General features: G+C 38.2%; 1 protein-coding gene and 1 long non-coding RNA gene across 2 annotated transcripts; one reads left to right on the top strand and one right to left on the bottom strand.

The window, feature by feature from the left end:
- Window positions 1-1,493: 1,493 nt before the first annotated feature.
- On the top strand, window positions 1,494-11,575 carry LOC141549868 (uncharacterized). Its single transcript, XR_012484455.1, has 3 exons — window positions 1,494-1,528; window positions 7,490-7,718; window positions 8,715-11,575. It is a non-coding gene; the product is annotated as an uncharacterized LOC141549868 (long non-coding RNA).
- Window positions 11,576-18,819: 7,244 nt separating this feature from the next.
- LOC141554512 (prostatic spermine-binding protein-like) lies at window positions 18,820-24,668 on the bottom strand. The gene is made up of 4 exons (XM_074286484.1): window positions 24,599-24,668; window positions 24,020-24,077; window positions 21,804-21,924; window positions 18,820-19,564 (listed from the first exon to the last, which is right to left on the bottom strand). The coding sequence occupies exons 2-4, from the start codon at window positions 24,072-24,074 to the stop codon at window positions 19,249-19,251; spliced, it is 492 nt and encodes a 163-aa protein (XP_074142585.1). The 5' UTR covers window positions 24,075-24,077; window positions 24,599-24,668; the 3' UTR covers window positions 18,820-19,248.
- Between the last annotated feature and the right edge of the window lie 258 nt (window positions 24,669-24,926).

Raw genomic sequence — 24,926 nt, 5'->3', positions numbered from 1 at the left:
CTATGCTATTATCAATAAGCTAATAGTGATCACACTCACAGGCAGAAGGTTGGAGAATTGGAAGCAGAAAAGCAAGAAAGTTCTTTCTATCTGGCCTTTGAAATGATTTGAAGTATTGGGATGAGAAGAGTGAACAGACACTTAAAGATCTGGTCATTCGCCTCACGCTTGCCCAAATGCTGGATCATGGCAATCAAGCCAATTGTGGTGCTAACTTGGAAATTTGGAGAGTAGTTGTACCACAAGAATCTTAGCTTTCAGAAAACTTACATTTGGTAGTGGAGGATTTAATGATAATGACATTTATTAACCCATTCACAAATTGCAATTAATGGCTTTGAACTGGGCAATCAGTGAGAAGAGAATTCTGAGGCTATTGAGAAAAATGATTATTAATAACTAATGAGTAAGGGAGATCCAGAGCTTCCTCTTTTTCTAAAGGCTTTATTTGAAAGCTCAGTCTTCATTATGTGTAATGGCTCTATGGTAGACAGACAACAAGGAGAATTATGATTGTATAAAAAGTAACTAATATCAATTATAATCTTTCTTCAAAAAAAAATATAAGGGCTTCCACTACCTTGCCTTGTGGTCCCTTCTAGCTCAAGTCTTTTGATTTTCTTTCTAATTTTCCTATTAGGCATTTGGGGGAAGGACATTGTCAACCTTTAATTTCTCTATAAAGACTGAGTGAAAAAGTCACAGATTGACCTTTTCATAGATTTGCGGGTACAAAACCTCCTTTTCATAATGAATTGTTGATTTGTCAGTGTAAGTACTTTTTATCAGGATCAGGGTGAGATCATAAGCAATGAGTCAATTTTTGGTCTCAGGGAATTGTGTGTCACACAGGGATTTCAGTGCTCACAATTAAACATTCAATTGTGATTTTCATTAGAATCTCTAAGTACTGACTTTGATTTTCAGTATTTTCATTTCATAATATGTGCTCTGGTTTCCTGAAAACAAATTCATTATTTACATACAATATGGATAAGCTATTTAATATTTTCATGCTATTCCATATATTCTAAGACCTTGTTAACTGCACTATTTTCATGCTTTAAAGTGGCACTTGCTATACATAATCTTAATCAAAATGTTTCAAGAATTAGTTATCTAATATCTATTTCCCCAATTGGTATGAAGGGAGACACAGGAATCATACATTTTTTGATAAGCTATATAACTTGGTCCTTTCCAGATATACGTTTTATAAAATATATGAACTAACTTTGTATAGTTTATCTGAAGTTTTAAGTCTGAACCGAATCTTTCATTTTCATGTTTAAATGGTCACTAAATTTCTGTTCATTTTTGATTTTCATTTATTCAAAGACTTTACATTCTATAGCTCCAGCTCTGTCCTTGAGATGCCAGACTATGATAAGTAAGTTATTTTTCTGGCCATCTTCACACCACACTGCCTTCCCTTTTCTTTTCCAGCTCACTTATATGTGTTGTCTAAATCCTCACTTATTCACTCATTTATGCATTGATTTGCTGTTCCTGTGATATATGTGTTGAGGTATGTGGGTAAGAAATCCTTTTAGACAAGAAAATGGCATAGTCAGGTTAAAGTTATTTTCCCGGGGGGTGGCTAGTGCAAATGAAGAGCCATCCAGGGTGGGGATGGTGTCATTTGGGAATGGGGTCTTTGCAAAAATGTATCAGGTTCCATATATGGGCTACCTTGAGGATGCTGAGGGCACACCCAACAATCCTGAATGCCCCCGCTGCTCATAGAGTTCCCTAGGGTGTCTGAGGACTAAGGAGTTATCTCCCCACGGGCAGGGGCCACACAGTGACACCAGGGGAGCTGGAGAGAAAATACTAGGAACAAAGCTCTCATCCTCAGCGTGTTGTTAAAGTCATACCTGGAAAAAGGGGGAAATAACAGGAGCAAAAAAAAGCTAGAGTGAGGGAGAGGACACAGACAATGTCACTCTTCTCTATTCAATGTGTTTCCAGTGTTTCCTGAAGGCCTTCTGAAGAGCCGTTTCTGGTCCTCTATGGGTTCACAGGAATATTCAGAAATGGCTGAGGGAGCACTTTTAGTTCTAGAAATGTGAATCTAGCTGAGGGAACCTGTAGAGGGCCACAGACAGTGGGGGAACTCTGGGTGAAGTATAAGACCCTTCAGCCCAGAGGGAACCTGCTGACAATGTCTGGTTCAGCTCTCATCTTCCCTTTGGGTGTCTCACCTGTTCTGAGAAGTGGAGGGGGGCGGGTGACTACCTGTGTTCTATTTGGATATCTGGGATTCTCACAGTAAAGATGCATTTACATATCAATAGCAGGGTGCTTATAGTTAGCACATGCTAAGTGAACTAAGGTATTTAGGGGCTGAGAGGACTTGAAATAAATGGACTCCATCTTTGACCAGCCTCATGAGCCTTCTTCACTCCTCCACTAAGACCAAGGACTAGGGCTGGTCCCGAGGTCCTCCAGAGAGCTAGTCCAGATGCTATATTTTGACACCCCAGCATGAGGGCTCTAGAAAGCATAGTACATTTTTGGCATCCCAATTTGGGGGCTTTAAAGCACACTACAGGAACCTTCGAGTTTGACTAATGTAGTCAAAATGACCTTACATGGTCCTTCCTAATGGGAGATTCTTCACCCAATTCTCCATAGTTTATTAAGGACTGGCCTGAGGGTGTGATTCACTTTTCCACTTCCTTAGAAGACTGAGTCCCCAGGCAAGGTGGAGATCATCAGTAATCTTAAGTGCCTCAGCTTCCTTTTGAGTTATTTGAGAAGTGAAGGCCGGGCCATTGTCACTCTGCAAAGAGCTGGGCAGGACAAAAAGAAGCTCTTGCTGACTTGCCTCTGGAGGTAGAAGCTGGCCTGAGGGGGTTTGAAACCATCCCGGAGAAGAAAGGGTGTATCCCCTTTCCTCTGCTAGGGCTGAGAGCTATATGAAGGAGTATAAGAGTCAGGGAACTGGGAAATTAAAGGTGCTATGATCAGGGGCAAATGGGCAACAGCGAGGGCAGCTGAATTTTCAAGCCGGTTTCCATAGCCTGAAGTGAATCTCCCTTCTGCGGTCCTTTCCTCAGATCAAAAACTCTGTGAAGGCAAAAATGCTCTGCATGTGGTGGAGGGTTAGAACCCCCACTGGTTGGCCAAGGGTGAGCTTAGAGGCTTCCTCAATTAGAAGGGCTGTGGCAGCCATTGCTCTAATTCAGGAGGTTCACCCCAAAGACACCCAGTTTCTTTGAGAAGAAGCAAGGGGTCTGCAATAGGCTTCCAGAGACTGAGTTGAGACCTCTAGGAGCTGGCCCCACCTTCCATCAATGTACAGTGCAAAAAGCTGTAGGCAGGGCTAAGGCTGGGGCAAGAGGTCAGTTTAGCTTTCAGGGTCTTAAAACCCTGCCTGATCAGGGCCCCATTCCAGGGGAATTGTGTCAGGGCCTGAAATAGAATCACTGAGGGGGTTGTCAATAAAGGCATAAAAGCCAGCCATGCCCAGGAAAGTTCACAATGGTTCAGGGAGTGATTAACAGACTGACAGGCAATGTGGGCCTTTAGACAAAGAAACTCCAAAGCCTTGGGTGGGGGGTGGGGGGCTGCAGCCAGAGAAGCCTCTCAGGTAAGGCTGCAGATACAAGATATCATCTCCATACTGGATAGCCAGGGCCTGTCCAAGTATGTGGGGGCTGTCATAGGAGCCCTGAGCTGTCCCAGGGTATGGAAGTGACTGCCCATGTTAATTATTGGGGTTATGTTCTCCTAAATTTGCTCTTTCAAGGACAAAAAGAAATTGTGAATTTTTATGCAGAAATAATGATCTCTAGTTCTCTTCTGGTCATAAATTCCTTCCTCCTCCACAGGTCTGAGAGGTAGACTATCCTCTGTTCCTCTAATCTATTTATGATCTCACTCTTTATGCCCAAATCATGGACCCATTTTGATCTTATCTTGGTATATGGTGTTAAGTGTGGATCCATATCTAATTTCTGCCATACTAATTTCCAGTTTTCCCAATAGTTTTTTTTCAAATAATGAATTTTTATCCCAAATGTTGGTATCTTTGGGTTTGTCAAACACTAGATTGCTATAGATGTACCCTTTTTTGTCCTTTGTACCTAATCTGTTCCACTGATCGACCGGTCTATTTCTTAGCCAATACCAAATGGTTTTGGTGACTGCTCCTATATAATATAGCTTTAGATCAGGTACACTTAGACCACCTTCATCTGACTTTTTTTTCATTAGTTCCCTTGAAATTCTCGACCTTTTATTCTTCCATATGAATTTAGTTGTTATTTTTTTCTAGGTCATTAAAATAGTTTCTTGGGAGTCTGATTGGTATAGCACTAAATAAATAGATTAGTTTGGGGAGTATTGTCATCTTTATTATATTCGCTCGGCCTATCCAAGAGCACTGAATGTCTTTCCAATTATTTAAATCTGACTTTATTTTTGTGCCAAGTGTTTCGTAATTTTGCTCATATAATTCCGACTTTTCTTTGGTAGATGGATTCCCAAATACTTTATACTCTCAACATTTGTTTGGAATGGAATTTCTCTTTGTATCTCTTGCTGTTGCATTTTGTTGGTGATGTATAAAAATGCTGAGGAGTTATGTGGATTTATTTTGTATCCAGCAACTTTGGTAAAGTTGTGAATTATTTCTAATAACTTTTTATTAGAATCTCTGGGGTTTTCTATCAAGCCACCTTTCTAATAGAAAATACAAAAATGGCTCTTACTATAGATAAAATCATTTTTCTTAATTTTATCAGACTAAAAAGGAAGTTTTATAGGCTATCTGGTGGTATGGCAAATCCAATTTACAAATACTCAGAGATATCTCAAGTGAAGAATAGAAGTGTTTATTTTAGAATCTTGCAAGAAGCGAACATCTTCCACTGGAGTTCCACCAGTGGAGAGAGGTTAATTTCCACAGAGACTTAAGTGACTTATATGGTCATAAGCACAAGAATCCATGACATCTCCTTCCCCTTATCGATCAATTCTCACTTTCCCACTTAGTGGCACAAATTTGCCAAATTCTGGTCAGACCCATATGGTCAGTTTTACTGTTTGCAGGTGTAGTTTCCTAAATTTATGGATTTAGGGTGGTCAGTCTCACAAGATTTACAACTGTTTACTTGAGCTAGTATGAGCACCTTATTTCATTTCCCCAAATTCCCAGATAAACTGAATCTAAGTTATAAATTCAATCTACCTTAGTTAATAATTTTATAAGAAAACATATAATTCCCCACAACAAGGAGATTGGTTTAAAGGTAAGTAGTCCATTAAACTAGAATAACCAAGGAGATTTAGTTTACCTCAGGCTTCCTCAATCAACAAATAGAGATTAGCCAGTTTATAGACCTTGTCTTCTCTTAAGTAGTTAGGTAAAGGTCCAGGAGATCAACTCAGATATTTCTACTAGAAGAGCAAGCCTTTTGTTCTTCTTCCCAAAGCCTTAATGATTTTTTAAAAAATTAATTAATTAAAAAAATTTTAATAGTTTTTATTTACCAGATATATGCATGGGTAATTTTACAACCTTGACAGTTTCCCCCCCCGCCCCCCCCCGAGGCTGGGGTTAAGTGACTTGCCTAGGGTCACACAGCTAGGAAGTGTTAAGTGTCTGAGACCAGATTTGAACTCCTGAATTCAAGGCTGGTGATCTATCCACTGTGCCACCTAGCTGCCCCCCACAACCTTGACAATTGCCAAACCTTTTGTTCTAATTTTTCCCCTCCTTCCCCTCCCCCAGATGGCAGGCTGACCAATACATGTTAAATATGTTAAAGTATAAATTAAATACAATATATGTATACATGTCCAAACAGTTGTTTTGCTGTACAAAAAGAATCAGACTTTGAAATAGTATACAATTAGCCTTTGAAGGAAATAAAAAATGCAGGCAGACAAAATTAGAGGGATTGGGAATCCTATGTAGTGGTTCATAGTCATCTCCCAGAGTTCTTTCGTTGGGTGTAGCTGGTTCAGTTCATTACTGCTCTATTGGAACCGATTTGGTTCATCTCATTGTTGAAGAGGCCCATCTCCATCAGAATTGATCATCATATAGTATTGTTGTTGAAGTATACAATGATCCAGAGCCTTAATGATTAATAGACCTTTGAAATTTGGTCTGGAATTATCAAGTGACTATTCTGAGAAGTTCTCAGTTTCCCATTACACTCACTATCATAATTCCTAATTTGTGCTATTAGTTTTATTATTTGATAAATCTGTGTTAATTCTAGGGTTTCAATTTTGTAGTTAACAATTAATAGAAAATTATTTAGAGTAGTTTATTCACATTAAGGAGTTCCGGAGGAGTTCTTTATATTTTTCTTCAGGGCAGAAAATAAAAAAAACAAAACTGTAGATCAAGAACTATTTGAGATGTCATGATAGTCTCCCCAATGAAATACTTAGAAGCATTTAATTCACAAGGCACAGAGATCAAGTATTCACACATATGAATTTCTAGCCTTTCAGTTTTTTTTCATTTTGTGAAGGATTTAATTTTTTTTAATAATAGCTTTTTATTTTCAAAATATATGCAATGACAGTTTTCAACATTCATCCTTGCAAAACCTTGCATTCCAAATTTTTCTCCTTCACTTCTCCCTACTTCATCCCCTAAACACCAAGTAATCTAATATAGGTTAAACATGTGCAATTCTACTATACATATTTCCACATTTATCATGCTGCACAAGAAAAATCAGATTAAAAAGGAAAAAAAATGAGAAAAAGAAAAAAGCAAGCAAACAACAACAAAAATGGTGAAAATACTATGTTGTGATCCACCCTCTCAGTCTCCAACGTCTTCTCTCTGGGTGCACATGGCTCTGTCTCCATTACAAAATCTATTGAAATTGGCCCAAATCACCTCATTGTTGTAGAGTTGTACACACAGAAATGATCATCATATAATTTGTTGCTGTGTACAATGTTCTCTTAGTTCTACTCACTTCACTTAGCATCAGTTCAAGTGAGTTTCTCCAGGCCTCTCTGAAATTATCTGAAATCTTAGCTCCTAGAGGAGATAGTAGTACGGAGGTACCCCTGACTTTGGAGTGCTTCTTTTGTAACAATCTTTCAGTAATTCTAAAGTCTTTGGTTTTGGAATTTGTGATTCCAAGATTCCCCCACCTCCATCCTTGGAGTGCTATTGTTCTGGCAATCTGTCAATGACTGTAAAAGTCCTCTGGCTTAGGAATATAATACTATTTCTTACCTTAGATTTTAGGGAAGATATATTAGTGATTCTGAGAACCTTTGACCTAAGAATTCTACTGTTGTAACAATCTGTCAATGATTTCAAAAGTTTCTGGCCTTAGAATAGTCCTAGAAACATTACTATCAGATAGATAATCTGTGGGTCAAACAGATCCCTGAGACAAATGTGAATAGACTACCATTCAAAGCTACTTGTAAGCCATAAAATTAGCAAATAAGTAACATGAAGCTCTGATCAACTTTGTCTTATAAATCTCTTTTCTCTTAGGTTCTTTGCTAAATTCTTCTGGAACTTAGCCTGTTTCAGTTGGCATTACAATTACAATAAACTTTGCCCCTTGACTTGGATATGGGTTCAAGCCTGCAAATTCTGTTGAGACACCTTGCATCACCTGTCTGTGACCCCAACCTTTTTGGGACCCTTCCCAACCTCAACATTTGGGTGACCTATGTGGAGAGAGTCTAGCCTCCCCTGGCTTGGTTCCTTCATTGTCAAGGTAAGCCCTCCCCCATTTTTTTCTTTCTCACTGTTATAGTTGGGACAGCACTGGGAGAAGGCTTGTCTGGGTCATTATGCGCTCCATGCTCAGCAAGTTTTTCTTGACTGGGGATGCCCAGACTTGGAAATTCTTGCAGTTTTTGGAAAAGTTCCTTTGCCAGGGCAGCTAGGTGACGCAGTGGCTAGAGCACCAGCCCTGAATTCAGGAGGACCCGAGTTCAAATCTGGTCTCAGACACTTAACACTTCCTAGCTGGGCAAGTCACTTAACCCCAGCCTCAAAAAAAAAAAATTTCCTTTGCCACCTTTTCACCTTTTCTGTAACACCAGAGAAGACAAAATGCTATAGAATAGCTTTTGTTAAAGAAATTTTATGGCTTTTGGCAAAGATGGGACAGTTCTCTTTCATGTCTGTGCTGAATGACTGTGTCATGTTTGTCCTGCAAGATAGATTCTATTACCTGGAAAGATTTAAACTGCAGCCAGCAAGAAAAACTTCTCTGTTGTAGTTGTAATGCTGGGAAGATTATGACTTCCACCTTAAAAAAGGGGAAAAAAAAATCTAACTTTCCTTTGGACCTCAGCTCTGGCTAAGCTGGGGGTTACAGAAATGAAGTTTGTTAATTAAAATTAAAATAACTTCTTAGCAGAGTCTCAAGGTTTTGAGAGTATGATTAAGGAGTTTGGTAATTAGTCATTTTAAGATTGCAAGAAAAATTCCTGAAACATTGGGGATAATTCCAGAAATTTACCCCATTCTGATAGAAAAGAAAAGGAAAACAACAAAGTAGATAAATAGTAACTTTTTGCTAATCCTTCCTTGACTCCTATCTTGTCCAGAATTCTCTTCTGCTCCTTTGGGAAAGCACCCCAGAAGGTAATAAGAGACCCTTTTTACTCTACTCCCCAGAGTCCTGCTGTATCTTAATTGTGGGGATTGCTAACAAAATCAATATAGTCCGAGTTCCTCTGTTTGCCAATTTCTCTCATTTCAGATCAGATTAAGAAAAGAGAATGCTTGTTCGTGGAGTTGTGAAAGAATCCGGCCATTCTGGAGAGCAATTTGGAACTATACTCAAAAACTTATTAAACTGTGCATACCCTTTGATCCAGCAGTGCTACTATTGGGCTTATATCCCAAAGAAATACTAAAGAAGGGAAAGGGACCTGTATGTGCCAAAATGTTTGTGGCAGCTCTTTTTGTAGTGGCTAGAAACTGGAAAATGAATGGATGTCCATCAGTTGGAGAATGGTTGGGTAAATTATGGTATATGAAGGTTATGGAATATTATTGTTCTATAAGAAATGACCAGCAGGAGGAATACAGAGAGGCTTGGAGAGACTTACATCAACTGATGCTGAGTGAAATGAGCAGAACCAGAAGATCACTGTACACTTCAACAACAATGCTGTATGAAGATGTACTCTGATGGAAGTGGATATCTTCGATAAAGAGAAGATCTAACTCAGATCTAATTCAGATCCAATTGATCAATGATAGACAGAATCAGCTACAACCAGAGAAGGAACACTGGGAAATGAGTATAAACTGTTTGCATTTTTGTTTTTTCTTCCCAGGTTATTTTTACCTTCTGAATCCAATTCTTCCTGTGAAACAAAAAATTCGGTTCTGCACACATATACTATAACACCTTTAACATGTATGGGACTGCCTGCCATCTAGGAAAGGGGGTGGAGGGAAGGAGGGGAAAATTCAGAATAGAAGTGAGTGCAAGGGATAATATCGTAAAAAATTATCTATGTATATGTACTGTCAAAAATGTTATAATTATAAAATTAAAAAAAAAAGTTTCAGCCCTTTACAAGAGATGGCTACATGACCATCCTTTTAATAATTATTTGTTAGGCATAATTAATAAAATGATTAATGACCCAGAAAAAAAGAAAAGAGAATGCTAAAGAACTCTAGGGAAACTCAAATTCTGCCTGACCTGTAGAAATAAGGGAAGCAGCAATAGCTGTGGAGGACCCTGCATAACCTTGCCCAAATACCTCCCTAACCCTGCCTGGGGACCAGGGATGGAGTTGGGGTCAGGCTCGATGGCCAGCATTCCCTGAGCCCTGGCACCTGAAACTATCATCAAAGGGAGATCCTGGCATCAGTCACTCCAGCCTTCAGCAGGTTCTGTCCAGCAACTGCCTGGGAAGAATCCAGGTTCCCCTGGCAGCAGCCAGCCTGGCTGTGTGAGGTGAGAAAGGCATCAGGCTCTGCATTTGGCAAGCCCACCATTCTCTGTTTCAGTTGGGATATGTGTCAGCTGTGTACTTCATGGCAGATTATTTTATCTCTGCCCAGTTTTCTGATTTGTAAAGAAAAATAATAATGATTATTGTTGTGAAGATCACATGATAGCAAAAGTTCTTAGCATAAAACATGCTATATGAATGTTAGCTGCTTTATTGGATAGAATTGCTTCATATTTGACAACTTCATGGGTTTTTAGATGCATATAATGTCAGTGTTGAAATAAATAATTTCTATGTGTATGTAAAGTAATTTGGAAGCAATTCAACTAAATTAAGGCCTCTTCAGGACTAGGAGGATAATGCATAGAAGGAAGAACAATTCAGTGAAATTTGTAATTTGAGATATGATAATAAAAGCAGTTTTAAAAGAACTCTAATTAAAACCCACTAAAGGGATATGTAAATTATAACCTATTTGTACTGATAGTGTTAACAGAAGATTTAAGAGTTTGGGAACTTAAGGAAAACAGAAAAGCAGTTTGCTACTACTTTAAAGACTCTGGCAATAAACAACCTGCTTTTGAGTTATTGAGTCAGACTTTTGAGGACCTTATCAATAAAAACTGGCACCTTAACTCTTTTCCTGGCTCACAAAAAAAGAAATGATTTACATGAATTGGAAAATAACCAAATGGCAATTCAATTTGTCTAGAACATTTAATCAGAATTTAGGGAATCTCATTAACTAAAGTTAAATGAATTTTAAAATATGTTCTATCTCAGTTTTAAGAATTGTCTTGTTTTCTCCCTAAAACAAAGGGGAAACTTATATTACCCATTTATAATCCTCTCACTATGAGGTATAATTATGACAAGTTCTATTTGCCTGCAACAAACAGACCTTAAATCTCTCATCGCTTCCTCTTCTATAAGCCAGATAGGTTTAGTAATTATTGCTGCCCTCATGCAATTCCCCCTTAGCTTTATAGGAGCAACAGTACTAATAATCGCCCATGGACTTATTTAAGGGAATAGAAATTACAGCTAAGACTATTTGGCTTTTAGGAAAATTCTAAAATTGTTAACTAAGTTATTTGGAGTTATAGCCATTATGTTAAACCTAAAATTGGTAATTACTGTGTGTGTGTGTGTGTGTGAGTGGAACAAGAGGGATGAGGTGAAAGCGTTATCAGTTCACCTCCAAGTATGAGGTGTGCAACACCTTTTCCCCCTTCATGGAGTAGGGGAGGTATCAAGAAGCACAGCCCAAGCAAACATTAAAAATAATTGGGGCAGACAACAGCAAACTCAGCTCCTATCCTGGGGTCTCTGTCAAATTCTCTAAATGTGTAAGCTTGACAGTTTTCTTGAAATCATCAGGGAAAGCAAGGTCATCAGCCCTGAGGAATATGCTTACTATGAATCTATAAGGTTGTTTAATGATCGATCCTTTGCACGAGGATAAATTTAAACATATAAAACATGTTAAACAAAATCTCCTATGTGTCTAAGACCTGGTAAACTTTTAAAGTAATGCATCTAGCCCTAAGCTGTGATTAGTAGAATCTGCTATTAGAGATAAAACCTCTTGGGAATGTAACTGATATTCTTTTGGGTTTTGAATTTGATTGCTGGATCATTAAGTCAGTAACCCACCATGCCTTGAGTTATTCAGAGGAATGCCTTTCTGAGCTGTCACAGGTGGATGTCTACCTGGGTAAGAGTTGGGAGGACAATCTTAGCTTCTGCTTGAGGTGGGATTCTTCTGACTCGTTTCCCAGTTCTGTTTCTTTGTTTCTCATCTGATTATTCCTGAATCTGACTGGAAGGTGGAATTGTTACTAAATGATTGGTTATTAAACAGAAATAAGGATGTTTTATCCTGTCATGTGTATGCTCTCAGGCTAAAGCCTGAAGGACCTGTTTTGATGCTATTATAATCATGTCTCTGCTTTTTCCTCTTACAGAAAATTTCTATAATCAGAGCAAATGGTCAGTAGAAGCCATGAGCCCAGCACCCTTATTGTCGTCTGAACCTTTCTCTAAGAAACAGCTGTGTACTTTCCTGGGCATGGCTGACTTTTATACCTAACTTGGGTTATTGCCAAGCCTCCCTATGATTCTAGTCCAGGCCCTGACACAATTCCCCTCGAATGGGGGCCCTGATCAAGCCAAGGCTGTTAAGATCCTGAAAGCTGAACTGACCTCTTGCCTCTGCCTTAGCCCTAAAGCCTTTCCCACTATATATTGATGGAAGGCGGGCCAGGTTCTAGGAGTCTCGGCTCAGTCTCTGGAAGCCCATCCAGACACCTTGCTTACTTCTCAAAGAAACTGGATGCTTCTTTGCCTCCTAGCTAATTGAGAAAGCCTCTAAGCTTACCCTACACCAACCATTGGAGGTTCTAATCTCCCTATAGGTGCAGAGTGTTTTTGCCCTCACCAGGGATTTAGAATTGGGGAAAGGAATGTGAGTGGATGTCTATACTGACTCCAACATGTTTTGCATGCTCAGGGGAAGAAAAGAGAATTTTGACAGCAAAACATTTATGGCAAACTGACTATGGACTTAGAGAGGTTTCTGTTATGTTTTGTAAAGGATATTAGAAGTGGGATTCACTTCAGACTAAGGGAAACAGGTTTGCAGACTCAACTGCCCGTACTGCTGCCCTTTTGCCCCTGCCCGTGGCACCTTTAATTCCCCAACTCCTACATTCCCATGTAGCTCCTAGAAACAGGCTCTTTGCTAAAGGAAAGGAGTACCTCCTTTCTCCTTTTGGGTGCTTTCAAACACTTCAGGCCAACTTCTAATCCCTGAACCAGCCAACTGAAATTTCTCTATCACCTACACCAAGCTACTCACTTGGAAAAAATGCTCTCCAATCCCTTGTGAAACCTATTTTTCACTGGTTACAAACAAGGAGAAACAATGAAAATAGGTTTGTCAGGCCTGCCCAGTTCTGCTCAAGTAAATCCTGAAAGGGCTTTAAAACACCCCCTGCTCCTGAGGCCCATCCAGAGAAGAGGTACATACCCAGTGAAGGACTGGCAGATGGATTTTACACATGTGCCCCTTTCTGGGGCTTCAGACTACTCTTGGTTTTTGTTGTCATCTTTACCAATTGGGTAAAAGCCTTCCCTTGTAAGGGAAGATTTAATTAATTTATTACTAATAATATTTATTAATATTTTATTACACTATATTAATAGTAATTATTAACAATTAAGATTATTATCTCTACTCCGCATGTCATTCTCTTAATGCTTAATCCTCAATGCTTAATGCCTTTTAAATATTATGTCTGGATGTGAGACATTCCTGATGGCCTCCTTTACCCTCCCCGCTCCCAAGTCTTCCTCTAGGTGGGTCTCCTGATTACTGTCCCTAGTAATCTCCATACTAACTTCACTTTTATTTATTCTTTTTTGTTCCTATTTGGCCCCTACATTTTTTTAACTTACTTACAAGATTTGTTTCCTCCAGACTCTAAGCTATGTACTTCCAACTATTTGTTCACCCTGAATATCATGAGCTAACTGATTCTGACACTTAGCACCCTTCTGAATGCTGCTGCTGCCATCTTCAAATCAGTCTGGACCCCACTAGAGAAGGACAGCTCCACACCCCTTATTAGCCTGAAGCAGCTCCAGAAGAAGAGATCTCTGTCCCTATGTCCCAAAGGAATTTGAGGTGCAGACTGCTTGAGAGGGAAAATGAAGCATAATAGCTTCTAGGGAAGACAGTAGTGTGGAGGTCTCCCTGACCTTGGGGTACTTCTAATAAATTGTCAATGATTCTAAAGTCTTCTGGTTTTCAATCTGTGGTCTTGAAGTCCTACCCCCAAACCTTGGAGTGCTATTGTTCTGGCAATCTGTTTGTCAATGATTATAAAAGTCCCCTGGCCTAGGAATATAATAATAATTTTCCCCTCAAATTTTAGGGAAGATATATTAGAGATCCTGAGGCTCTCTGACCTAAGAATGCTGTTGTTCTAACAATATGTCTGTCAATAATTTCAAAGTCTTCTGGTCTTAGAATTGTCCTAGAAACAATTATGACTATCAGATAGATAATCTGTGGGTCCCTGAGACAAAAGTGAATAGATCACCCCTCAAATTTCCTTGTAAGCAATAAAATTAGGAAATAAGTAACTGATCAACTTTTTGCTATAACTTTATCTCTTTTCTCTTGGGTCCTTTGCTAAATTATTTTGGAACTTACTTAGCCTGTTTCAATTGGCATTACAATTACAATGAACTTTGCCCCTTGTCTTGGATATGGGTTTCAAGCCTACAGATTTTTTGAGGCACCTCACAACACTGGTCTATGACTCCAATCGTTTGGGGGTCCTTCCTAACCTCAACAATCTTGATGATTGTTTCTTATAGAATAGTAATATTCCATTACAGTTTTATATATATATATATATATATATATATAAAGATATATATATATATATATAAAGATATATATATATATAAAGATATATATATGTAAAGATATATATATGTAAAGATATATATATATAAAGATATATATATATATAAAGATATATATATATAAAGATATATATATGTAAAGATATATATATGTAAATATATATATATATATATATATATATATATATATATATATATATATATATATATATATATATATATATATATATAAAACTTATTCAGCCATTCCTCAACTGATGGGCATCCACTCAGTTTCTAGTTCCTTGTCATAACAAAAATGGCTGCCACAAACATTTTTGCACATTTGCAGCCCTTTAGTTTTTATTTGTAGCCAAAGGCTCTGCAGCTTAATGATGCTTTCTGGTATGAAGATGATCTAGTTTAAAGGCAATTGGTACTTAATCTGATCACCTAGTTGGTGACTTTGGTCATAGCTATTACAGAACAAATATTTTGAAACCATATGTTTATCTGGAAAGTGTACTCACTATTCTTTGTGAAAAGAATCTTATTTGATTTATCTGCGTCCAAATCTCAATTTTTTTATACAGTGGAAATGGATGACCATAAAGATCAGAAAGCTTACTAATTTTCTCTTGAATGCCCAATATTTGAATTATTCTAGCAGCTCTTAGAATCAAATGAATAAGCTTCATAGGGAACTACTCTGTCAAATATACCTTCTTCCTTCATGGGTTTGTAGGAATGGAAAATTCATTGTGAATAACTACACTCCTAATCTGATAATCTTTAGGTGTAACTCTATGGCCATAGATCAGAAGGAAGTCTCAATTTTTTAAAGTGTCTGGCATGAATGAGTGAGTACATCAGTTATGGCTCACAGTTGATCAGGACTCTCTGATTTACTTTTATTCTAGAGTTTATTACTCTATTTACTTAGCCACTTAGTTGCCTCTTTGTTTAGTTTAAATCTCCCAAAGTTGTATGTCACATAAATAAGGTTGGTATAGTAATGCTGTAGTATCATTAAATAAAAAATTAACTCAAAATGTTTTTTTAACCATTTTTATGAATGTAGTAAAAATACCAATTGATATAAATTACTATCAATTCCCCCTACCTTGCATTTTGCTAAGCCTTAGAAAAAGAAGGAAGAATTTTCTTTGGCACAGATAAGTTGGTCTAAAGCTGAAGAAGAAGTAAGAAAGAGTTCTACCCAAAGTATAAAAAAAAATTTAGATCTTGGTTATGGAATCAGCCTAGATTAAGGTGAATTTTAAAATTGCCTAGACATTCCCAGGATGGTTTTGGATTTTTTTTTCTTATTTTAAAAATGATTTTTAATTTTTTTCCAAGTTGAATGTAAATGCAAATTTTAACATTTTAATTTTTAGCTTTAGTTTTTACAAATTTCAAGTTCTCTTCCTCCTTTTCTCTTTCTCCTTCCCCTTCTTCCCAGGAAAGGTAAGCAATTTGCAATAAGCTATATATGTGAAATCACACCAAACATGTTTTGGATTTGTACTTCTGAAAGATCCCCCTGCATCAGCTTCTCAGAGTATACAGAAACAAAGATGTTAAAGGTTATTCCTGGACTGAATTCTTCTGATTTGACTTTTCCCCATGATCCTGGTCACTCTGATTCAGATCTACCCAATGACGGGCATACATGGTACTTCACATAATGGAACATAAAGGGTCTACAGGCAATTCCTTGGTGTCTAAATTGCCATGTCACCAACACTTCTTCACATCTTTAACTGTGACAAAGATAAGGTCATTTGAATAGGTTAGAATAACATGGTTTGGATTGTTAAAGAAAAAATCACCAAAATTAATCATTTAAGTGTAATATAAACAATCTTCTTTAAGCTGTTCCTGAGCTGCATTCAACATTGGGTCTTGAATATCAGTATGCATAAGCCTCAAAACACTATATCTATGTGGTATCCTTTCAAAATTACTCAAGATTCTGTCATGATTTTTTATCATTTCCTGCATCATTGCTGGATTTCTTGCAAATTCTAGTGTTTGTTTCATTATAGCTGGATTGTTAATTATACGATTTATCTCTGATTTCTTTGTATTAGGTGCTATATATATAGCATATATATCATCCTTGAATCCAATCATAAAGGATTAATATTATTTTTTATTTATCACACTAAGGAAATGAAAATGTAAATAATATAAAAGAATTATAATTTTTTTCAAAAATACACACTTTGCTATTTCCTTCTCTGGCTCATTTTACAGATGAGGAAACTGAGACCAACTGGGTTAAGTGACTTGGCCAGGGTCACACAGCTAGCAAATGTCAGAGAACAGGTTTGAATTCAGGTCCTCCTGATTGAAAGCCATATGCCTTAACTACTGCTCCACCCAAAGGCACCAAAGACTCTCTTAAATTCCCACAAAGAACTGCAAAACTGACTATACCCATTTCGACCTTTACATTTTACTTGTGGTTAAAAGCTCCTTTCAACCACACCCACTCTTCCCCTCCTTCATTTCCCTAGAGCCAGGATAGAGGAGTTGAGGTACTTCTCAAGTATCCATGGAATCCTCTCGCTACAACAAAAGGTCTAAAAGGCTCAATGATTTCCTTGCACCAGGGACAAAACTAAAATTCAGTTTCAACTCTTGCGTTTTAAGAAGCTGATGTTATTTCACAAATAATTAATAAAATCACAATAGCTTTTCATGTCCTTAGGCCATCTCTTAATGTCAGGCTGGAAATCTTCCCAGTCAAATAACCACTGGATTTCCCTGAACTACATTCTCTATAGCAAGATACTTGAAATGATCCTTTCTTTATCTGGAGTACAAGTAGCATATAAGCCAAGTCTAAGGGAACACTTAAGAGGAAGCAATGTCAGTGTTTGCCAAGTATCAGTAAAGTACAAGGGAAGGTGGAGTGCAGAAAACTGCATTATTCTTATAAATTCTTGAATTCTGTGGCTGGGGGCTCATGAAGGAAAAAGAAAGAACAAAATGATGCAACTTGAAGCACAGAGATCAGAGTTAATTTATATTTTTGATCATTTGAGGCATCCTCTGGATCATAGCTCCTTGAACTGTGGGTCACTATCCCATATGGGGATCTTGTAATGGAATTTACAGAATGATGATGTTTGTTAATATGCCTGCATACCCCAGGTCACATAAAAATTTCTCAGGGGAAAAAAGGTTTCAAATGGAAAAGTTTAAGGAGTTATGTTCTACATCCAGTTATTAACTTAGAGGTCTGTGAGTTTGTTTTTAAAAAACAAACTCATTTTTAAAATTTTATAAATATTTGATAACTATTTCCATGTAACCATTTTCCTTTGAAATCTCATGTTTGATATTTTATTCTGAGAAAGGGCCATAGGCTTCACTAAACTGCCAAAGGGCTTCATCATACAAAAGTTCAGAACTTCTGCTACAGATTTTATTTCTTAATATCTGTTGAACATGTGCTCATCTCTGATAGGAATAGATGCTAGTGAGGAATGTTAGAAATAAAGAAAAGAGTAGGCTTTTCATGGGTTACCTATCAGAATGAGATGTGGTACTTCACCCCCAGAACAGGTTAATGATTTAATTGTATGACAGTCTGATGCTTACTATAGATATCACAAAACAGGGAAATGAGTCAGGTATGGGATCATTAAAGTACATCTCACAACAGCCTCTACTTAGACCAATATTGCCCATTGGAAGAAGCAGCTGATGGTGCAGTAGATAGAGAATACTGGTGCCTGAGTGGAAGAGATCTGAGTTCAAATTGAACTTCAGACTTATGGTGGATGTACAATCTTGGGCAAGTCATTTAATCTCTGTTTGAGGATAATAATAGCACCCCTTTTCCAGGGTTGTTGTAAAGATCAAATGAGATATTTGTGAAGTTCTTAACAATAGTGGTTAGCACATAGTGTATCCCATATAAAGGTTTGGTTAATACCAATGTATTTCAGGGAAGAGGTCATCAATTGCTGGCATTGCGCCCATTTGCATTGAGTTTCATAGTTTAGATAGCATTCTCCTCCTTATCCTATGAAATAAGTCAGTGCACAATTATCTCCCTCATTTAATAGATGAGGAAACTGAGTCAGAGGAGGTATAAAGCAATTAGAGTCAGTCAACCTTGGCCTAATTGCTCTAGTAAATCACAATCAATTCTGGAACCCAGGATTCCTTACTCTATCCTCAGTGTCCTAATACCCCAAAGTTTGGAAAATGGAATTGAGGAAAGTACCCAAATGTTCCCTGGATTTGAGCACAGACACTTCATGCTCTATTAGTCTCACAGAGAGCAAAGCATTATGATTTCTTGACCTTAGTCAATTCTCCTTTCCACAACAGACAACCCCTATTTCCCCTGATTTGAGGATTTGCTACAAAGGAATGGGATCCTCTGTTGGTACCACATCTACACTCATAAACCTCAAATACATTTCCCAACAAAGAACATAGTCTACCACGAGGAACACAGCTTTTACAGAGGCTTTATTGATTGATTAGATTTCTAAATCCCCTCAAGTTGTTCTCTCCCACCACCGCCTTAATTTCTTTTCTTCCTTTAGTCACATCATCTGGGTCATGGGTACCATCTCTTCTTTCAGATTTTATGATGATTGACCAGCTTAAGGTCTCTGGAAGAGTAACCCAGGTCATGGAATATATAACCTTACAAAAACAACTCCAGGTAACTACAGCTTTAAATCTTTTCTTAGAAGGGACAGATGGCTTGGTGGACAGTAGTTGTAGGAAGCTAAGTAACACGGTTGTGAAGTTGAGGTGTCTTCAAAAGAGATCCAGGGGGTGTCCTAGGATTCTTTCTGGGAAGAATGTGTCAGTTGTTTTCAGTAGGCACTATTGGGGTGTTTTCAGCAAGGGTCTCATTCAGGTAGAGGTATTTCAGATGGTTGTTTTTTTAGGAGCGTGTTTCCAATCAAATGACATTTTTTGGATACATATGGCCCCATAAAAACCCCTGATACCACTAAGCACCATCCCCTCCTCAGGGGGGGAGGCAGTGAATTTCTGGCCAGTGGGCTCCCCGATTGTAAAAGTTCTCCCTAAGTTGGTTTCCATTGTGATTGAGTGGATGCAGAGGTTATGATAGCCTGATACTTTTGTTATGTTTTCTCCTTTCCAGAGGGTGAATTTCTCAGGATTGCCCCCTGAGAGTCCATATTTTTCACTCCATTGATCATTTACTTTCACCTGGATCCTAGAAGAAAGGATAAGTGTTAAAACTTCTTTGAACCCCAGAGTTGCCTCCTCCAGCATTTGTCTCTATATAGGAAAACTCTTCCTCAAGCTGGAGATAGTAAATTATGGGAAAGAAGTTGGATATTTTTATAGTTTCTGTCATGGGTAATTTCCAGAAAAGGAGATCTTATAGCCTTCATTGTGTACCAAATAGCCAGAAATTCATTCATGATGTTTAATCTCTGTAGGTACATTTGTAAGACACTGTAGTGGAAAGAATTCTAAACTTGGAGCAAAGATGCCATTGTTCAAACCTAATTCTGACCCTTCTTATCTGGGTGATTTGGAGCAAGTGACTTCAGGTCTCAGTTTCCTCATTTGTAACAGTATAGATAGTAATAGTTGCATTGCCTACCTCACAGATTTACTGTAAGGAAAATATTTTGCAAACTTAAAAGGGCTCAATAACTGTGAATTTAAATTTCCTGCAGTTAAGCATCAAAGCAAGTTTTCTTTAAATGAACTTATATCTTTTCTACAAAGTGAGGTAGTTGAATATTAAAAACTTTAAGGTCTGTAATAGTTGTCACATGCTCTCTTATAAGTTTTAAGGGGTGTTCCTGACCTTATATTCTGATATTTCTGCCAGATCTGACATTGCATATCCTGAGGAATCTTCAAGTTCTGACATGGGGTAGATCTACAACACTATTAGCAACAAGCCTTCACTGAGTGACTTCTATGTGATGGCCTTTTATAAAGGGTGGATGCTAAGTCTTGATGGTTTTGTCATGTCATTCAGATCTCAGAAGGGACCTTAGACGTCATAGTGTTTAATCATTCCCTGCCTCCTCAGTTTATATAAGAGGAAACTGAGGTCAGTGATATGAAATGACTTTTCCCAAAGGATATAGAAAATATCTACAAGTCTAAAGACAACATGACCTATTCCCTTGGCTGTGCAAGGTTTCTCCTAGTGGATCTCTTATATTTGCCCTGAGTTTGGTCTGTCAGTCAACCTGGAAATACATCTTTCCCCCTACATCCAAAAAATGGAGCCCCTCACTTTCTGTATCCTTACTCTATCCTCAGGATGGTAGTAAATGTGTAGACCTGCAGTCAAAAGACCCAGGGTGTGATGCTTATTATCTATGTGTATCTGAATAAGCAATGAATTTGGTAACAGCTTCCTTGGATTCTATTACTCTCATCTGTGAAATGGTATAATGCTGTACTATTCATCTCAAAACGTGGTTGTAAAGAAATGCTTTATAAAACATAGATAATTATAGAAATGATTTTCTGGAAGGAATTCCTATTATTCTTTCTTGCTATGAGGAGCAGAGCTGGACTAGTTTGCCTCTGAGGTCCCCCCCAGCTCTAGATCCTATGATCTGTAATGTAAAAGACCCAGGCTTCATAATCTCAAAGATCTTATCAGAGATGGCATTTTATGACTCTGTGATCATTCAATCATTCATTCTCTCCCTCATGGCTTGGGGAAAAGCAGTAGGAAAAAGAAAAGGAAAAAGGGAAACTGAGACTATTTCTTAAAATATACAAGTAACAGTAGCTATCTGTGTATGAGTGAGGAGTCTGCCTGACTCCTTGGCCAAAGCTCCTTAGTGGAGCTGTGGTTTCAGACACTACAGGGGTCTTGTCCTTAAGCTTGAGGTACTCTAAAGTGTAGGTTCCTGTGATTCCTGGGGTGAGAGTAGACAGACTGGAAAATGGAGAAGTGATGGACCTTCAGACCTTCCCTATGCTTGTGCTTGCTCATCCAGAAAATCCCAGTGGTAAAATCTTTCTCACATGTTGTCTTGTACAACCCCTGATTTTGTTCTTCAGTTCATGTCCTACTTCAGTACATCTATGTTTATTATCAGTCCTCAGAAGGCAGAAGTTCTGTTTCTAAAAAACCCATCATAGAAACTTGTGCCATTAGGAGCTTGGAATCATAGTCTCAGAACAGGAAGAGACATTTAGAACATTGTATGTTGGAGCTGAGAGAGACCTTAGAACCTAAATAAAGTATTGGAGCAAACTCTGAGGATGTCAGCGTTCAAAGGAATCTTGGAAATCCTCTAATTCAATCCCATCATTAGGCTGATGAAGAAACCAGTGCTTAGAGAGGTCATGACTTTTCCAAGTTCACATAGAATATTATCTCCTGACTTTCTGTCTAGTGTTTATTGCCTTTACAAAATCTGACAAGGTTTGTGTGGAAAAGGCCTGGGGACTCCATGGGTTCCACTTACCCCTTGAATTCGCCTAAAGCCCCCAGGAAGAATTGAATGGCCTCGATTCTGTCTCCAGGTTTCTCTTCACCAGCGGTAAAAAAGCCATTCCCAATGCCAGAAAGCTGGTTAGAAAGTACACCTAGAAGAGACAGCAAAAAGAGAAGCTTTGCTCTCAGGTGTGACAGGTGGAGGAGCATTAGGAGTATGGAGATCTTGAAGATCTCCAAGTGATCACTGTTATAGTTCATTTGGGTGGGCTTAGGGCCAGTCCCTCTGGTTCTCTGAGAGCCAGTATACTGACGTGGAAATAGGGACAACTTTGCAGGTTTCCAGTGAGGATTAAATTTCTTTCAGTTCATTTTGTGAAATATCCACTATGTGAGTAACACTTTTCTAGGGAATGGGGAAATAGCAATAAAATAGTCTCTGCTGTCACATTCTCCTGGAGGTGGGAGTAAGGCCAGAATGTGGTATTTACACTGAGATGTAAAGAGGAGGTGATTTAAAGTGGGAAGAAACTCCAACAAATAGGGAAATCAAAGAAAATGTCTTGAAAGAGGAGGCAGCTGAGTAGAGTTCTGAAGGAAGAGAAAGCTTCTGAGACTGTGATGAGGAGGGACCCAGTTCTAGGCAAGAGGAATGACACAAAGACATCATTATGTTGGAGCCTCTCTAGCCTTTCTCCTAAAGACTCAATATTTTAGCAAAGGCTTAAGGACATAGTAAGAATTGTAGGTATTTCCCTCCATAAGGAAGATGTGAGAGATTTCTAAGGGAGCCAAGGCAACTCACAACTCAGGAACTCTAGGCAGTTCCTGTAAAGTAAGGTGTCTGACGAAACTTTAAAGGACTCAAGTTGCTCATATTCCACATTTACCATATCACAGGATCTAAAATTTAGAGCCAGAAGGGCTGAGATGATGATAATAATAATAATTATTATTATTAAAAGCAATAATAATATTAATAGTTGAGGTCATACAAGCAACAAAATAGAGGACTAAAAATGTTTTGCTGCCTCTCAGTATCTCTCAAACCCCTCCAAAACAGAAATTATGTAACAAAAATAAAACAACTTCAGCTCTCTCCATGGTCTAGGACACCCAGAATCCAAAAGAAGGTAATTTTTCTTCCCATCCTTGAACTGATGCTTACCAAGTCTGAGCTTACTCAGTACCCCATCCCTATCACCCATGAGACCACTAATGTATCTGTGCAAGTAGACTCAAAGACCTGAGGGCTTCCAAAAGAATCCAACTTCATATTCCATATCCATATCCCTCCTTCTCTGTGGTGTTGGATAGACCCCACTTTCAGAATGCAGAATTTTGTTTGAGTTATAAGACTCATTATCTTATACACGCATTTTTTGGTTTGTTTTAATAAATGACTCTTTGCTTTCTGGGATTTTTTTTATATATATAATAAGTTTTGGTGGGGGTAGAGAGAAGCTGGATGAAGTTTAGCTATTATCTGAGATTAAACTACTTCCTAGGACCCTCACCTTCCCTGATCAGAGGAGGTGGTTTTTATCCTGGAATCAGCAAAATAATTGTCCTCCTGCACTACAAATATCTGCTTAGGTGTAAGAGATATAATTCTTGTGTGATACCCTTCTAGCAAATAGGGAAACAAAGCCCTGATGGATTGTCTATCTATGACTACTTTTTGCTTTCCACTAAGTGAAGACTTTTAAATTTCCTTGGGCAGCTAGGTGCTGCAGTGGATAGAGCACTATCTCTGAAGTCAGGAGGACCTGAGTTCAAATCCTACCTTAGACACTTAACACTAACCAGCTGGGTGAACCCTGGGCAAGTCACTTAACCCCATTTGCCTCAGGAAAAAAAATTCCTTGCAAAAAGGCTTGATAGGGCATTACAGCTTAATCTAGAAATCCCTACCATGTCACATGATATACATTTTGGCTACCTTAGGATAAATTTTCCTAAAGGTCAGAGAAAATTCTCTATAACCTTCCCCCCTCCCACTCTTCCATTAAATCCTAGAAATATCAAAGAAGGTTTGTAAGTGCTATGTAACAGGCAGAACCTAAAGGAATCAGGAGTCTGGGGAAAGAGAACAATTCTTAGAAGACTTCAATAGGTGCTATCCAACCTCGGCTTCAGTGGCCCAAGTTTTCCTCAATTCCCATGTTGCATTGTAGAGGAGTGGGGCAGGAAGATAGACAGAATAAGACGCCTTGACCAGAATCCAAGAGGGAGGGATCAACTTACCATGGAAACTGCAGGCTATTCCTCCCAAGAGGACAAGGACCAATAAGAATCTCATGGTCTGCAAAGAAAAAAAAATAGGACCTTATGCTTTATTTCTTTATTTTCTATTTTAAAAATGCATGAATTTAATAACTGTGAAAAAGTAAAAACATTTCCTCATATGAATCACAGAAATCTTGAAAACAAATGTACCTTTTTCACATTTTTATCCTTAGAAAGGCTATTACATTTTAAAAAATTAGTAACAAAATATCCCTGTTCATTATCCAGTATTTTTTATTCTATGTATTTAAAAATATTTTATTGAGGCTTTTATTTTTTTGCCTCTCAGTCACTGCCTACTATCTCCTCCCCTGCCATGACCCTCTCCATACCATTGAATCCCAAGTTCTCCATTTTTTGACAAATACAGTCAAACTAAACAAATCCATACATTGGCCATGTCTATAAATGCATGCTTCCCTTTGCAGCTGTGGTCCTGCATCTGTCTGCCAAGAGGTGGGAGGCATGTCATAGAATTTAGAGCTGAAAGGACCCTTAAAAAACCTTGAATTACTCAAAAGAGTGAAAGTCAATCACCTATTATCACACAGGTAGCAAGCTGCAGAAAGCTAGGATTCCAACTCTGGTCCTCCAGAGGTTTGGCCTGGAGACAAAGGAAGAGAAATAATTGTGGAGAGTAAGGATAACATGATGATCATAGACTTATAGATTTAGAAAGAGACCTTAGAGACCATAAATCTCTAACTTCATTTTACAGATGAGGAAGCTGAAGCTGTAAAGGTTGGAGTTGATGATATTTTGGGCCCCTTCCTCTTTTAACAGTCTATGAATCTTATGAGTCTCTGGGCCTGGAGAGCAAGGGAAGGTGGTGAGACCCTTCAGGTCTGCTCAGTAGATAGTAAGT

This window comes from Sminthopsis crassicaudata, chromosome 1, assembly GCF_048593235.1.
Source record: "Sminthopsis crassicaudata isolate SCR6 chromosome 1, ASM4859323v1, whole genome shotgun sequence".
Taxonomy (NCBI): Eukaryota; Metazoa; Chordata; class Mammalia; order Dasyuromorphia; family Dasyuridae; genus Sminthopsis; species Sminthopsis crassicaudata.
The sequence above is the reverse complement of the archived record's forward strand: the minus strand, read 5'-3'. Positions and strand labels throughout refer to the sequence as shown.